Source organism: Sinohyriopsis cumingii, chromosome 6 (assembly GCF_028554795.1).
Source record: "Sinohyriopsis cumingii isolate HCF-2022 chromosome 6, ASM2855479v2, whole genome shotgun sequence".
NCBI classification, from domain to species: domain Eukaryota; kingdom Metazoa; phylum Mollusca; class Bivalvia; order Unionida; family Unionidae; genus Sinohyriopsis; species Sinohyriopsis cumingii.
The window spans coordinates 18,913,747-18,931,495 of NC_142966.1; the positions used below are offsets into that span (position 1 = coordinate 18,913,747).

Consider the following 17,749-nt stretch of genomic DNA (forward strand, 5'->3'; position numbering starts at 1 on the left):
TGTGTACAATAAGGTGTGGACCTGGCTATAGATTTGTGTACAATAAGGTGTGGACCTGGCTATAGACTAGTGTACAATAGGGTGTGGATCTGGCTATAGACTTGTGTACAAATAAGGTGTGGATCTGGCTATAGACTTGTGTACAAATAAGGTGTGGACCTGGCTATAGACTAGTGTACAATAAGGTGTGGACCTGGCTATAGACTTGTGTACAATAAGGTGTGGACCTGGCTATAGACTAGTGTACAATAAGGTGTGGACCTGGCTATAGATTTGTGTACAATAAGGTGTGGACCTGGCTATAGATTTGTGTACAATAAGGTGTGGATCTGGCCTGGGTGAAGTTTCATCATCTATCTGTAGCAGTTAGAAAGTAACAGTACAAACATGGAAGCTGGCCACTAGTCCAAGGCTGTGGCCCTAACATTTAGGCTGGGGATAGAGAGAGATGCTCCCAAGATTTTATTGTAAGGGGGTATAACCCCTTCTCACAAAAAGGAAGGTGTAGCAGAACAAATGGAGGGTGAGGAGAAACAACAATCATTCAATATTTTCCTTGCACTTCAATATCCAACTCTTTCTTCCTGCTCCATTCTCTACACCCCTGTTGAAATCAGAATCTTTAAAGAATGTTGCCTCTAGTTGTATAAGCATTAATCTTTCTAAGCTAAATCTGTTCTGTATCTATGAATATATTTCTGTACTGAGAACCCCCTTTTACAGTCTGCTGTCTGAATTGGGCATATACACAGCTAGCTACGATAGATGGAAAAAGTTTGAAACTGCTTTACGGTTATGTAAATTTTCCACAGCTCATAGGTATTGTCTTTGGATACTTCTGCTACAAAATGAGACTTTTCACTAACATAATCTCTGCTGAAGTTTAATTTTCCTGAATTAGCAATGTGATGACTACTATGTCAGATTTCCATAATGCTGTACTGGGATTTGAAGTCCATTAATGCCATAATCTACTTGTTCAAAACAGATGTATTTTGATCAACTAAATATCTTCATTTCTTAATTATATTGTTTGATTCTTATTTATTAGACTTAGTTTAACCATTATGCTATAGTTTTGTAGCACATGGTGATCAGGACAAAAATTGTTTTAATTTTTTTTGGGGTAGCCTCTATTTTAAGCATGCATTTTAAAACTTCCATCATGTAAGGTTCAAACCACACCATAAGAATGCTTATTCCTGAGCAGCATGTTCCAATCAAATTTAGCTTAACCATGTCATGCTTGAAGAACCCAGATGTGGCAACAGTTGCCTACCCAAAAAATATGTTGCGAAAAGGTAATCTAAAAGAATGGTTAAAATAAAAATGGTATACTTTGCCAAGCACAGTACCATATGCAGGACTTTCAACTAATCTGCTGGAGTTCTCGTGCATCACTGTTCTCCAAGTGCACGAATTAGTACAAATTTGGCACAATGCATGCACTCTCACACCCTGAAAGCATCTCTCAAAGTACTTTACACATCAATTAATGACTTTTATGCGAAGTTCTCTCTTGCTTGGCCAATAAATTCCTGTTTGTCTTGCAGGAAATAAGCTACACTGATTTCTGGTTGGTAGTTATTGTTTAACCAAGAATGGAACAATCAATAACCATCAATGAGAATTCAATGTAACAGATTTTCACGACGTGACACACACTGGTAGTGTAGCTTTCAAATCGACCTAGATGCAATACAATTCAGTGTAAAACTTCACGTAAAAGTGGTCACTAAATGACGAGTAGAGTACTTCATTATAGATGTGGAACACATTTGAGAAGTATATGCTGAACATGCTGGGTTAAGACAATTAGCATGGAATGGGGGTGGTGGGGGCAAATTATGAACCATGACACTGTTAATTTGTAGACGACGAACAAGTATTCTCAATAGTCTTTACAGTTTTTACTAATACAAATGAGTGCATGTGACTGCAGATGCTGTTTCAGATGAATTTTAGCAACTAATAATAATATTAATGACTGCTGAAGACTGATATAACATGCATATGGTAAGTATTGTTTTGTATGAATTCTCCATCTCCTGTATCATTGTGTATTTGTTACAGCAAAAATACTGATGCATTGTTTCACCTCTACCTACCGGGCAAACTATTTTCAAGACATGATATTGAAAACCCACCATTCTGGCAGACCTGGCTCTAAGCAAAAGATCTGTCTGACCCTACACAATGTCTTTACCTTGTAGCAAAAGTGTGTCCAAGAGAGTCCTTAACATGTACAATGTCAAATGATCCTGGATGTCTTTCTCTGTGCTGAATTGTCCCAACTCGTCCCAAATTGCGTCCTCCAGTGATCATACACAGGTTACCTGCCATGGAAAACCAATTTATTAATGGAGTGAAAAACATCCTGAATTTCTATAATGAATACACATTACTTAAAACAGACATGATTTTGGTCTTCCCAAAAACAAAAACAAAAAAGCTGAAAAAAATTAAAAAGGGGGAGCACTTGGGGTTCCTTCCCCAATAGGGTCTCAAGGGGCAGCACCCCTGATTTGGGGGTCCAAAAATACATTTTAAACTAGTATAAAAATGCTCCTGGTGCAACTTATGATCATAAAATAAAGCAAAATAATCATTTGAAAAACTAATAAACTTACCAAAAAAAGGTCAATTTGACTTAAAAAATTTCACAATATTTATTGTCACATGAATTTGTTCTCCAATACTATTGATGCTAAGTTATTTCATGTGCATGTCAGTGTTCACATCGTAATTAAGTCAAAACAATTTGTCAATTTTTGCAGCAAATATGTTATACTGCTATCTTTTCATAACAAATCTGTAAAATAAACACCCAATTACAGCAACTATATGCAAATCCCATACATTCACTTATCTTTTTCTCCACTGGACACAACCGGTTGATATCCCAGTCGAGCTCTTTTTGCGGCTTTGGCAAAGATTTCGTAAACCTTCCTTTTTGTCACCAGTGACTTTTAAGGCTCAATGTGCAATTGTTTCTTTTCCTTTTCAATGAGAGCCTTTTTGCTTTCAAGCTGGTGCTTGTATTGGCAACATAAGTATTCTGACTACATCTGTTTTCTCATGCTAGAAATCTTTCTTCTTGTAGTAATTAACTGCACTTTTCCAGATGCCTTCTGAGCTTATCTGTATGCAGCTTCTTTTGAAGATGCTGTTCCAAACTCTTCCAACCGTGATTACCTTAATTCAGATCTTTCTTGCAAAGATCACAAAATACCAGTCCTCTAGCATACCATTTTCTTATAAACTGACCAACTAAATTTCTGTCAACTTTTTACTCCAGCCATTCCCATTTCCATACATTTTAAAAACCTTTATGTAAACTTTTCGTGTCATGGTCTCTCTCAACAACTCGGGATGCCAGGTTTGACAAGCACACTTCTTGTTTCCATTGCCATCAGTTTCCATTACATGAAGATGCACTGGATGAATGTAACCTTTAAACCAATCAGAATACTCTTTATGAGAGTTGTGTGCTAACTAATATATGGAATGAATAATTCACAAGGGTCGTTGTGGAATGGGACCATTAAGACTGTTTTTAGAAAAACAGATCAGATGATATAAAAAACGGATTATATAAGAAAAATCTGATTCAAGTCATGAGAAAAGCAGAATTTCACTTTAAAATGGAGAAAAATCAGGCCTGTTAAAACAAAACCAATGGTATTTCTACTAAGCAGGCGGAACCAAAATATGATTTTCCAGATGCAGGGTTGCATCTGTGTTCACCACCTTCGAGACGAGAAAGGTGTGGCCAATCTGGTCATAGTTCGGACCTCTCAACAGGACATAAAACTACTACAAAAGGCAATGAGTGTTATAAGGTAACCTTTTGTAATTGGTGTACAAATATAAAAATGAAAAACTACACAAATATTTATTGTGTATGATGCAATGGCATTACTATCATTAGTGTTTACATAAATAATTAAAACTCGTCAACTGAACTAAATGGCAATGATCCCGAGATGCTGCCACAATTTTATGTAAATCTGGGATCTGCCCCCTTAATACAAAATTATGGGGGGGGGGGGAGAGAGAGAGAGAAAAAGGGAGATGAGTCAATGGCCATAATTCAGTAATTGCCTAACACTTCAATATCCACCTTTCTCTATTCCTACTCCAGTGAAATCAAGATCTTTAAAAGCCATCACTTCTAGTTGATCCAAGATTAATATGTTGATAGCATATTTAATCCACAGGCACATTATATGAAGGTAGTCTACAATTTACAATAATGTGCTTGTGTATGCACATGTGTGTATGGGAGCATCTTATTGACATAACAATCTGATACTGACAACAGGAAAAGTGAAGGCCAATTTTGCAAGAATATCTTTGTTGGCAGCCCAGACTGACACTGCGTTCAATTCATAATCTATTTACTCATAGGTCTTTTTCTTTATCAAGTAAATTGAGGCATTAAAAAAAAAGAAGTCTTTCAGCTGTTTAAAAAGTTATGACACTTGAGGGGATACCAAACTTGCTGATCCAGAATTGTGTGTGTGTCTGTTATGGATTTTTAATGCTTTTAAATTTTTTAAAGTCATATTGCCATCATGTCTGCAGTGTGGCATTGTATAGTGATGTCTTCCACTCAGGCATCATGCATGCAGCATGATGTCCCACCCAGTCACATTATCCTAATACCAGGCTGACCAGTCCTAACACCAACCTCTTGATGCAGAGCGCCAAGTGAAGCAGCTGTTAGTACCATTTTTTTATTATTAAGTATTTGGCATGACTCTGCTGGGGTTCAAACCTCCATGTATGTAATTTCTTTATCAAAAGGAATATGTCTAATCACATTCAACCTAATATAATTTTTTAAATAAAGAAACCTAATTAGTGGATCCACCAAATCTGTCATTCCTCAGCTAACAGCACTCTTAAACTGAAATGGCTGTCCACAACAGCAACACTACTGGAACAAAATGTGCAACTTCTATGGGTCTTGCAAATAAAGTGAATACATTTCATAAAAATGTATACCAAATCCTTTTTTTTGCATGATTATGCTTGTACAGATACAAAAATTCCCAACTGCATGTCTGATGCACTCCTGCAAATGGTGGTCATTGTTTTACATCAGGCTGGCACCATTTCATTAAGGACTGATAGCATATCAAAGTCTTTAAGGAAATCCCATGTCAATATGACAGCATATCAAAGCCTTTAAGGAAATCCCCATGTCAATATGACAGCATATCAAAGTCTTTAAGGAAATCCCCATGTCAATATGATCATCCACTCTGGAGTACCAACAAATATTTTCAAAATGACTGCCATGGCACAGAAATGCCTACCTGTATGCATTTTGCAAATCCAAGACTCAATTTTGTTGGTCCACTTTAAAATCAAGCCTTAGTGCTCACAAATAGAACTATAAATCATTCTGACAATAATTACCTATTTACAAGTTTGATGAAAACCAGACTGTCAAATACTGAGATGCCCAGCCAATCATGTACAAAATCACATAATTTCTTAGTACAAATCGTACTTATAAAACTTGTATACCATTGCAATACAAGTTTATTTACCAAGTTTGAGAAAAATACCTGAAATGAAGTCACCAATTATTGCCAAGTTCATTCTAACAAATGCAAATCACCTTTTGCTCACAACTATTATCATCCTTGAGTCTAATTAGTAAAAGCTGAAAAATGCATACTCATAGGTACATACTTATAATTCAACTTAATTAATGGTTACAACGTTTGTGTCTGTCCTGTCATATGTTATCAATTTTATGGGTAATCAAACTGCAGCAAACATGTGACAAGGTGCACAAAATAATTGAGACATTAAAGCACAAGTATAATCATGAATAAAATGAAGAAATGCATCAGTTTTCGACATGCTAATAATGTGTGATTTTCCAGTCTGCAATGTAACTGGAGGGAAATATTCAGACAACTGTCAAGACTGAATCTTCATTTGTACCTACCAGAGTCAAACTTGATGAAATCGTCGATTTTTCCAGTTGCAATATCCACCATTATAGTGTCATTGACCTTGACGAGAGGATCAGGGTAACGAATGGTTCTTCCATCATTGGTAACAAGGAAAGGTACTCCCTTAGGTCCAACTTTATTTGCCTTGACTCTGCACAGTTTGTACTGAAAGACAAGAGAAAATTTGGTTTCATGATACATGGGCAAACTCTAAAGATGGATGCCCCCCCCCCCCCAACTTAAAAATTTCACTTGCATCACCAGGGCATGTGTAAAGTGCGAATTTCATTAGTAACTGAAAACGTGCACACTTTAAAAATCATTAAAACATATAAGATAAGATTAACTATTATTACTATATATTAACTTGAATACTCTTTCATTGTTTTGACAAGTTGTTTATGAAGAAAAGTTGATACCCCTCGTTTCAGCCTGTATGAAACAGTTTTCTGAATGGCCTGGTATGCATTGTGTTAAGGAAAAAACAATGTTTCCAATTGCACTGGTTTTAAAATTAAGGTAGGTAGGGTTTGTTAACATATTATATACATATATATATATATATATATATATATATATATATATATATATATATATATATATATATATATATATATATTATAATGATTAGTATATATAATGTACTAAGCACTTCAGTACTGGGTTAAACCAGCTGAGTTATCAATTTTAAAAAAAAAATTTAACCCCAGGGTGAAATAGGCAACGAAGAACTGGGATGGTAAGCTAATTGGAAACATTTTCGTTTGACCCAAGTCGGTTACTGCCATTTTCAAAAATGAAAGTGACTGAAAAACCACTGGAAGCTTCTGCATATTTAAACCTGATCTTCCCCGTCTGTGCTTTTTCGTTTTAGAATGGCTAGGGAGCACATTCTGTCTTCGCAGCTCATGCCACTGGAAAGTCAAGGTTATTCCAATTTCTAAATATATTCCAAAATACATACTCAGTGTGATCTTTTTAACCTACAGACTGGACAAGGTAAATTATATCCATACATTTTTGTCTTTCAACAAATTATCAAATCCGTAAAAGCATAATGAACAATTGAAACTGAACAATTCCGGATTGCAAATTAATTTCTAGTAAATGGCGTCTTGGTGTTGCCTTCTTTTCGGCTCAAATTACATCTAGGAACAAATATTCAGATTAAAAACAAATGGAACAAAGTCCACTGGAAATCTACAACCATCCCCCCACCCCCGAAATTGGTGTGCATAAATTTAAAAAAAAAACTGTGTCTAAATTCAATCATGGGATATAACAATGTTAAATCTTAGGCAACAAACTCTAAAAAAAAAGAAACCCAACATAAAATGAAACAAGATGATTCATATATAGGAAACTCGTATTAACAAAGTATCTAGAGAAGTCATAGACATAAATTCTAAGCCTGAAATTGAAGTGTGAATAGTAGCTGGATAGGTGGACTGCGCAAGAGTCCCTCAAAAAGAATTTGAACTTGCAAGAGAAGAACATTTCTTCTTTTCAACTAAGGAGTACCTAAACCATATGTGATAGTCTTGTGCGACAAGACATCAGCTACCATGAAAGTCAAATTCGGTTTAACACTGGCACCATTTTCATTGAGGACAAACAAAGGGGATCTCGCTGGGCTACACCAATGTTGCAAATTCTGACTGTTTATCTTTAGTGGCAATTTTCCTAGCAACAACATTTCTGGCTGTTCAAACTTTTATATACAATCTTGGTTTGCAATGGAGAAGTTGCAAAAATGAATCTTTTATTCATATCGACAACCATCATATTAGTACATTGTTATATTATAATCTGCTTATGTTGACATCTGGCGTGAGCACTGTATACTGTACTATAATCAAACAGTTGTGCTACCAGACTAGCTACAATTGACCAACCTCTGGGAACAGATACAATTGACCAAACAACTACTACTCTTTTTTTTTTTTAAATGTGCCAGAAAAAATTAGTTTTGCTAAAACTTCAAAGAAAACTGATTATCTTAGAAACACTAAGCAATAAACAAACAAGCTCTTTCATACTGGCTAATCAGGCAATTTGTTGAAAAACATTCTAATCTGCCTGCACTGATGAAACGTGGGAATTTATTTTTTTAAGACAAAGTACCTGCCAAAACGAGATTTCTTTCAATCCAAACACCCTGACACAGCAAAAAAACAAAGATTTCAGTAATCTTTGAAAATAGAAAGGAAAAAACCACAAGTATATGCCTGTTACATGTAGCATGGTAATGACTGGAGTTGATGTGAAACTTTGGACAGCTTAAATAGCAGTAATTAAAAAGCGAAGAGTTCAGGTATAAACTGCCATTTCACAAATTACTAAGGTGTGGGTGTGATTTAGATTTTTTAACGTAGCTTTAACAATTTTCAAGTCATATTGCTAGGATGTCCAACCCAGTCACATTATCCTGAAATCAGGCTGACCAGTCATAACACTAATATCTTAATGCCATGTGCCTAGCGAGGCAGCTGTTAGTACCATTTTTACAAGTCTCTGGTATGACTCGGCCGGGGTTCGAACCCACGACCTCCCACATCCGGACAGTCCAACCACTAGACCACTGGATCAGTCAATAGCTAAGGAGATACATTTGAGTGTTGCAGTGGGTGAGCAAATTGTGCTAATAGGTTGTTGAAACCAGTTGGAACGATCTTTCATGTGTTGGACATTTTGAAAATAAATGTTATTTAAACAGAATAATGAACAACTTCATTAGAAAAAGCGTTATTAAAAATAATTGACATGATTATAAAATGAGGATTCAGTCAATAAACAGCCCAGTTCCCTAATGCTGCCCCCCCCCCATTTCTCAATGTCAAAGCGATATTTTTCAAATTTTGGACGTCATTCGGTAACTCGCGCCTCACTTATAGTGTTATGTTTGTGGACCCCGTTGTGCACGAGTTATCGAGGAAGAGGTGTATTACAACGTGACCCAACTATAACAAGGTCATCGGGTCCTTAGAACCCAACCATGCTAAAGACCAAACTGTGTTGTAACCATGCCAAAGAAACTCGTTCAGTTAACACCTGACATTCCCCTACTGAATATATAAAGTTTGATTACCATGATTACATTAAAAGAAGGAAAACAAAATGTACCCCCCAAAGAACCAATTCAGAATAAATATTTTATTCAGTAAACAGTGTTACATGCCTTAAGAGTTAAACCTAAGGAAACATGGTGGTAAATAAAATGTTAGAAAAATAGTTACCATATGTACGGTAATCTGTGATTGCAGATTTGACTGTTAAAGAAGTGAAGTCCTAGGCATAGTATAAGTTACAACAAAACAGGGCATCATTTATTTACCAATCAATTGCTGGTGTTTATATACACACGTCGAACATGGTTTCTTTGATGTAGAGCAATCCATTTCACACTATAAATGCACGGATAAGGCTCAACTGTGTTAATCAGTCACACTGGCTTTATTGTTCGTGTACTTAAGTAAAAACTATTTTTGCAGTTTAGCCACAGCTGACCAGAACACGAGAAAAGGGGCATGTCCCATGGGTGCTTGCACATTGGGGCAAAGGGGTGGTGTCAATAGTTGCCTCCCTCCAATTTCTATTGTCAGCCAGTTAATGTGAAACTTGGATGTTCTACCGGACCTCTTTTCTTTTAATCGGTGCTATTTAAACTGCCCAAGGGATAGTTTTATATCAGTTCCAATCATTACAGATTACCGTTTATACATAATACATGTAACAGACATAGATGGAAAGTTGTTTTGGATAGTTTTTTAAAATCTAAATTTTGTTCAAGATTACAGAAAATTGTGTTTTCTCAAAACACAACTGTATCAGGGGTTCAGAATCTTATTTTTAGCAACTAGGACAGTGGTGATTTGATTTAGATCGTACCATGTTAAGGCATGTATGTCAATATCTTGAACATACATTTACTCATTTCATCAGAGCAACTAAAGTTTCCTCAGGCAAACATTTTTTTTGTTGTTGAACAGCCTGAAAGGCACCTCACTTTGAATACAGGATGGCCCAGAACTAAAATTAGGAGGGGCCCCGAGTGTCGGACTATCAGATTTTTTGTAGCACTGCTGATGTAGATAAAAGATCTGTGAATTGGTTGTCGCATTTTGTGGTCAATCTGTCTTCTGGAAATTTTCATAACTCACAACTTTTACACTTTCCCGTAAGTCTGGAACAGTGCCAACTTTTAGTCTAGGCCTAGCATTTGCATATCTTATCCTGTCGCTGATGATCTACAGAATAAGGTATTCTTCCATAGTGCTTTTATTATTCTATATTTCCACTGATTTCTTGTCTCTTTTAAGCCCATTCAGACACAGAGTTGTGTAGAAATGAAAATTTGTTCAGTCAATGGAGTATCAGCACAAGAATGCAGTGACGTTGATCAAGCTGGCTTTACAGCACACGTTTGTAAAAATAATTGTTTAAAGATATATATTTTAAAAATGTAGACCGTTTTCTTTATGTTAGGTATTGTTTTCCACTGACAATATTTGCATGCAAGTAGTTCAGCTGAAATAAAAATAAATGAACTCAAAATCATGCTATACATTTCTTTCTGTCTGAAATATTCATTTTGATGTAGTCAAGGTCACAATCCCCTTCCCTAATATATCAATTTCCACACAAACTTGTCCATGTTTTCATCAACCACATCACTGCCATCACTTGCCACTTCAGTGCTGTCAACAGTTTTATTCAATGCACGACAAAATGAAGTCTTGAAATAAGCTTTCCAGTAATTTCAGTTACCATCACCTCAAATCATTTTGTTGAAGAAAATGGTCTTCACTGCTTAAAATAGAAATTTTCTCCAAAAACTTTTTATATTTTCATCTAAATCTGCATCCACATCACTGCCGTCACTTGCCACTTCAGCCATTTTGATCTCTGCACATTAGAACTTGTGTTTGAAATCATATGCTTAAATAACCGATCAACTTCATTCATTTTAAAGTGAAGATTATGTTCTCCACTAGCTAAAATGTTGATTTTCCACAGGAAACAGCACATCACTTGCCTCTGCAGTACTATCATTTTCATCTCCACTAGCTAAAATGTTGATTTTCCACAGGAAACAGCACATCACTTGCCTTGCAGAACTATCATTTTGATCTCCACTAGCTAAAATGTTGATTTTCCACAGGAAACAGCACATCACTTGCCTCTGCATTTTGATCTCTGCTTGTTAAAACAATGTCTTAAAAAAAGTCTGACCCGTTTTTGACATTTTTTATGCTCATGCTGTCATTGCTACTTGCGCACCTCCTTCCTATCTCATCTTTTCGTAAGAGTAAAATAAAGTATTACAGTTAAATGCACAATTCCGTGAAACAGTAGATGGAGTGTAGAAAACTTATGACCAGTATAGTATCCGATCTGAATTGGGTTTTAATATACACTGCTCCTAGAAATACTGCAAACAAGTTAGCTTGGGATGAATGGCCATTCGGATGGAGCAAATCAAGATGCTTCATCTACACTTCAAGTACAAATAAGTTAAATAAAAAAACAAGCAATCTTAAAGTGTTTACCTTGGCCTCTTCAGGTTTAATCCTATGAACTGCAAATCTTCCTTTCACGTCATAAAGCAGTCGGAAGTTCTCTGCAGTTTTTTCAATGGTGATGACATCTGTAAGATTACAATATACTTTCGTGTAATACAAGGATCAGAATTATAATTACGCAAAAAATCTGAACATGACTATACCAACCCTACCCTACCCTGCTGTAGAATAACCAAAACAACAGGCCCCAAACCGTTTCACTCACCTGTTATATAACAGTTAACCATTTCACTAAGCAGGCTTGTAAAGTTTTATAAAATACATCCCTACATAAAACATCTCCAAACCTATACATCATGTTAATTTTACCTATTTTACTCTGGTCAGATAAATATGCGTTTGAAAGATAAAGACAAAGTTCATAAGCACAGTCCTCTACTGAAAATGGACGAGAAACAGATTTTTGAAGTAAAATATCTTTGTTCAACAATACCTACTAGATTGTAATACATTAGAAGTAGTGCACAAAAGAAATCAGATAGCCTGACACCCAAGGTCCCTCTAATTTTAGATCAGGCTCGTCCTGTATTCTAAGTGAGGTGCCTGTCAAGAATGTAAAAAAAAAATTCTTATTTGCCCGAGGTAACATCGATTGAGCAGATGGGATGGACATAATGTATTTTCAAGATATGTCTGCCATAACACTGAGCAATATAAATCAGACCAGTGTCTTAAATGAAACTGAGTGTGATTTGGAATTTTAACATAGCTTTAACACTTTTTCATTCGTATCGCAATGATGTCTGCAATGTGGCAGCTTATAGTGATGTCTAGCACTGAGGCATCATGCCACAGACATGTAGCACGATGTCCCACCCAGTCACATTGTCCTGACACTAGAACGACCAGTCCTAACAATAACCTCTTAATGCTGAGTGCCAAGCAAGGCAGCTGTTAGTACCATTTTTATAAGTCTTTGGTATGACTCGGCCAGGGATCGAACCTGACCGTTCGCATCAGAGGCATACACTCTAATCACAAATCTACTGGAGCAGTCCTAAATGAAATTGAGATCTGATTTTAACCAAACTGAAGCATGGCATGGCGTGTCATGCTATAAATATGATTTTGTACTCCCAAACTCCCTGGTCGTGTTTTGAAAAACAATTTTAAGTAATCTTCTACAAACACAATTTTGGTCTTCAGTAAAAAAAAAAAAAAACCTGAAAAAATTTGAAGGGGGTTGTGTCCTCCCCCAATAGGGTCTTGCAGGGCAGTGCCCCCATCTAGGGGTCCAAAAACACCTTGTACTAACTTGCAATTACAATACTGTAATGTAGTTACTCAGTTAAAATTCATTACAATTAATAGCTTCTGTTGTCTCATGCTACATCTCTGCACCATGATGCCCCAGTGCTCAACATTGTTGCGATATGACTGAATTTTTTTAAAGCTACATTAAAAATCCAAATCACACAGTGCATTTTGAACACATACCAATGGTGCTAATAATATAAATAGAACTGATATTTTGTACCTGAAAATAAATCACTGCTTAAAACCAATATTAAATGCAAATATGCATACTGGGCAACAGAGGGCAAATTTCAAATAAGAGTCTTGCTTTGCTCCCACTTCTCCCAGTTCAGTTCTCACTTCTCCCTGTTCTGTCCAAACGGAGAACTCGCTTCTCCCTAAAATTCAAGTCTAGCTTAACCCCCTGAGGTATATGGTTTTATATGTGTAGCTCTTGTCAGGGTAGTATAATGACTGTCCTTTACTTTGTCAAGGCAAATTAAACCTGTAATAAAACTGTTTTGTCCGTTGGTAATGCTGTGAAGAAAACAAAAAATTACACCAGCGACCGTAGAACAAACTTAATGTTGGCATCTGAATGACCACAGTAAAAATGTACACATACAATGGCTTCGATAGATGCCATGACTTTTTCCACACCATAATGCATTGTGAACATGTATCAGCTGAGAAAAGGTCTACTACTCTCCACAACAAAACCATAATAATGATTTGTATCTTTCCATACAATTACCTTTGTAATTTTATGGTCTCTACAGCTGTCACACTGCACAATATGCAGCATTCAAATCGACAAGTATCAGCAAGTGTAACATGAAAGGATTACCAGATTATGGTAACTTCAATTTTACTGCAACCATATTTGAAACTACTGTCCTTCCACTAGAGATTAGAACCGAAAGAACATGGACTTACTGTGACTCAAATGTAAGTCCCATCAGCACAGAATGGGAGGAAGGAATCTTTTAACAGTAACAATCAAGTATTACATTAAAATTAGCGTTACACATTCCTGTCCCCAATCTATATAGAATATATTACCCGACGCTACTGCCTTGCTTTATCTGACAGAAATGGAGAAAGGCTGATTAACTAAAAACATACAAGTGCATCAACTCCAAACTGTTGCATAGAAATCTGGATGAAAGAATAGTTGATATGCAGTGAGGCTGTACATATGTATATGATTTAACACGTTCAGAAGCCCTTGTCAGGGTAGTACAGTAACGGTCCTCTACTTTGTAAAGGCAAATTTAAATTGTAATAAAACTTTTGTCCGTTGGTAATGCTGTGAAGAAAACAAAAAAATCCACCAGCGACCGTTGAACAAACTTAATGTTGGCATCTGAATGACCACAGTAGAAATGTATACATACCACAGCTTCGATAGATGCCATGACCTTTTTCCACACCATAATGCACTGTGAACATGTATCAGCTGAGAAAGGTCTAATACTCTCCACGACAAAACCCTGATAATGATTTGTATCATTCCATACAATTACCTTTGTAATTTTATGGTCTCTACAGCTGTTACTCTGCACAATATGAAGTGTTCAAATTGACACGTGTCAGCAAGAGTAACATGAAAGTATTACCAGATTATGGTAACTTCATTTTTACTGCAACCATAATAGAAACTTCTGTCCTTCCACATGAGATTAGAAATGAAAGAACCCGGACTCGGTGTGACTCAAATGCCAGTCCCATCAGCACAGAATGGGAGGAATGAATCTTTTAACAGTAACAATCAAGTATTACATTAAAATTAGCTCTACACATTCCTGTCCCCAATCTATATAGAATATATTACCTGACGCTACTGCCTTGCTTTATTTGACAGAAATGGAGAAAGGCTGATTAACTAAAAACTTACAAGTTCATCAACTCCAAACTGTTGCATAGGGCTCTGGATGAAAGAATAGTTGATATGCAGCAAGGCTGAACATATATGATTTAACACGTTCAGAAGCCCTTGTCAGGATAGTACAATAACGGTCCTCTACTTTGTAAAGGAAAATTTAAATTGTAATAAAACTGTTTTGTCCGTTGGTAATGCTGTGAAGAAAACAAAAAATCCACCAGCGACCGTGGAACAAACTTAATGTTGGCATCTGAATGACCACAGTAGAAATGTATACATACCATGGCTTCGATAGATGCCATGACCCTTTTCCACACCATAAAGCGTTGTGAACATGTATCAGCTCAGAAAAGATCTACTCTCCATGACAAAACCCTGATAATGACTTGTATCTTTCCATACAATTACCTTTGTAATTTTATGGTCTCTACAGCTGTCACATTCAAATCGACAAGTGTCACTAAGAGTAACATGAAAGTATTACCAGATTACGGTAACTTCATTTTTGCTGCAACCATATTAGAAACTACTGTCCTTCCACTAGAGATTACAGCCGAAAGAACATGGACTTACTGTGACTCGAATGCCAGTCCCATCAGCACAGAATGGGAGGAAGGAATCTTTTAACAGTAACAATCAAGTATTACATTAAAATTAGCTTTACACATTCCCGTTCCCAATCTATATAGAATATATTACCTGACGCTACTGCCTTGCTTTATCTGACAGAAATGGAGAAAGGCTGATTAACTAAAAACTTCATCAACTCCAAACTGTTGCATAGAAATCTGGATGAAAGAATAGTTGATATGCAGTGAGGCTGTATATATGTATATGATTTAACACGTTCAGAAGCCCTTGTCAGGGTAGTACAATAACGGTCCTTTACTTTGTCAAGGCAAATTTAAATTGTAATAAAACTGTTTTGTTCGTTGGTAATGCTGTGAAGAAAACAAAAAAATCCACCAGCGACCGTCGAACAAGCTTAATCTTGGCATCTGAATGACCACAGTAGAAATGTATACATACCATGGCTTCGATAGATGTCATGACCTTTCCCCACACCATAAAGCTGAACATGTATCAGCTGAGACAAGGTCTTCTACTTTCCTGATACTGATACCTCACTCTCTCTTTAATCTATGGTGTTTTTGTGTGCAGTGATACATGTCAGATTTGCTAGAACTCAAATGATCCATTTTTGTTTTATTCTGAAAATCTATATATAAAATATTGATTGAAGAGACAAAGGGAGAGATATATCATGGTCTAAATAATATTGTACTGTTCACAGTGCATTAAAATCAGTCTTGCAATAAAATTTAGAGCATTACATTGGATTTTGTCGCAATGGTATGGTATTTTAAAAGGGAATTGTTTCTGATTACTACACACACCTCAAGTTCAACAAATAGGGATCAATATTTTTGTATTTTCTAGTTTAAAAATGGGTTCCACGCCTGACCCTGCATTATAAGCAGGTTTGCGAGTTATCGAGTGGAGTACATAGTACCCAGGGAAGGCAATTTTTTAAAACTACATGCCAGGGTATTTTGATTTCAGACAGTTCACATTAAAATAATAAGAAAATTATAAACTGCATCTATGGAGGAGTACCTTGCCTTCCTTGGGTCCAGGTATATTTTACTTGAACAGCCGTAATTAATTTTAACTGAGTAACCAGATTATATTATTATAATTGCAAGTTAGTAACTATGCTTAATCAGCTACAATTAATCAAGGTGTTCTTTTCTTCTTTGTTTCTTTTTACTTTCTAGAAGTCACAATAATGGCACCTGAAGGACTTCTAAATGTATCAGACCCCCCCTTCCTTTCTAGGCTCAATGTGCAATAATTTCTTTTCCTTCTCAGTGACCGCCTTTTTCCTTTCAAGCTGGTGCTTGTATTGGCGACATGCAGTGCACATATTCTGACAGCGAGCTACATCTTTTCTCTCATGCAAGAAATCTTTCTTCTTATAACAACTGCACTATTTTCAGATGCATTCTGAGCTTAAATTTTTCCGTATGCAGCTTCTTCTGTAGGTGCTGTTCCTAACTCTTCCAACCGCGATTAACAAAGTGCAGAGGTAACAAAATGCCAGTCCTCTAGCATTCTGTTTTCTTATAAACGGTCCAACCAAATTTCCGCTGACTTTTTGCTCCAGCCATTCTCATTTCCATACATTTTTTAAAACCTTTATCTAAACTTCCTGTCATGGTCTCTCTCAACAACTTGGTACACCATATTTTGCAAACACGCTTCTTTCCATCAGCTTCCATCACACTAAGATTCATTGGATGAATTTTTAAACTTTTGACCAATTAGAATACTCTTTACAAGAGTCGTGGGCTAACTAATATATGGAATGAATACATTACAAGGGTCATTGCGGAATTGGACTGAACAGGCCGTTTTTAAGAAACCAGATCAAAGATAATAATAAAATAAGGAATATGTCAAGAAAAATCTGATTCAAGTCAGGAGAAAAGTGGAATTCCGCTTTAAACGGTTTTTCAGCTATCAAAACACATGCCTGTGAATGTGAAAGAGTTCGTTAGTGTAATTGGTATCAACATACTAGTACTTGGTGGCTTGATGAATACATTTCACTACAAAACACTAGAACTAACCTGGCTAAAGCGAGGGGGCATTTAAAAATCGACAGTCATTCAATGTACCTCTAAAAAAATCACAGGGCAAAGTTGTTTTCGCTTTGATAACACAAGGTAAAATTTGCATATTTTAGACGACTTAGTTGCCCACTTTGTATGGTATCGTGACCTGTCAGACAACCAGTTTAGACTTTCAACAACTTGTATAGTCAACATAGAAAAAAGGGAAGACTTTATATTCACTTGTTTAGAGATCTAATAATGCATGTAGTAATCCTGACAAATGAAAAGACTGCCACATTGATAAAAATATGCATCTTGATGACAGTAGACTTGCCTAATAGTCTAGACAGAGGCATCTCAGGGACCTACTTTGCCTGATTAGTCCCCCAGGCATGGACCCTGAAATCTGGAGGTAATTTCACGTTGCCTGCATTATAATTAAATGTCAAAGAA

General features: G+C 36.3%; 1 protein-coding gene, 1 long non-coding RNA gene and 3 other non-coding genes across 5 annotated transcripts in view; all 5 read right to left on the reverse strand.

The window, feature by feature from the left end:
* LOC149796448 (uncharacterized) overlaps positions 1-17,749 on the reverse strand; it is a 265,169-nt gene that overhangs the window by 234,743 nt on the left and 12,677 nt on the right. The gene's annotated exons all lie outside the window — the stretch shown is intronic.
* The window catches only part of LOC149796451 (small ribosomal subunit protein eS4-like), a 28,463-nt gene that overhangs the window by 5,080 nt on the left and 5,634 nt on the right, over positions 1-17,749 (reverse strand). The window contains exons 4-6 of the mRNA XM_089961126.1: positions 11,525-11,622; positions 5,969-6,140; positions 2,207-2,336 (exon numbers count right to left, since the gene is read on the reverse strand). Coding sequence (XP_089817252.1) covers positions 2,207-2,336; positions 5,969-6,140; positions 11,525-11,622 — 400 coding nt within the window. The remainder of the gene's footprint in view (positions 1-2,206; positions 2,337-5,968; positions 6,141-11,524; positions 11,623-17,749) is intronic.
* LOC149796452 (small nucleolar RNA SNORA16B/SNORA16A family) lies at positions 14,082-14,212 on the reverse strand. The gene has a single exon (XR_016422035.1). It is a non-coding gene; the product is annotated as a small nucleolar RNA SNORA16B/SNORA16A family (small nucleolar RNA).
* On the reverse strand, positions 14,850-14,981 carry LOC149796453 (small nucleolar RNA SNORA16B/SNORA16A family). Its single transcript, XR_016422037.1, has one exon. It is a non-coding gene; the product is annotated as a small nucleolar RNA SNORA16B/SNORA16A family (small nucleolar RNA).
* Positions 15,597-15,729, reverse strand: LOC149796454 (small nucleolar RNA SNORA16B/SNORA16A family). The gene has a single exon (XR_016422036.1). It is a non-coding gene; the product is annotated as a small nucleolar RNA SNORA16B/SNORA16A family (small nucleolar RNA).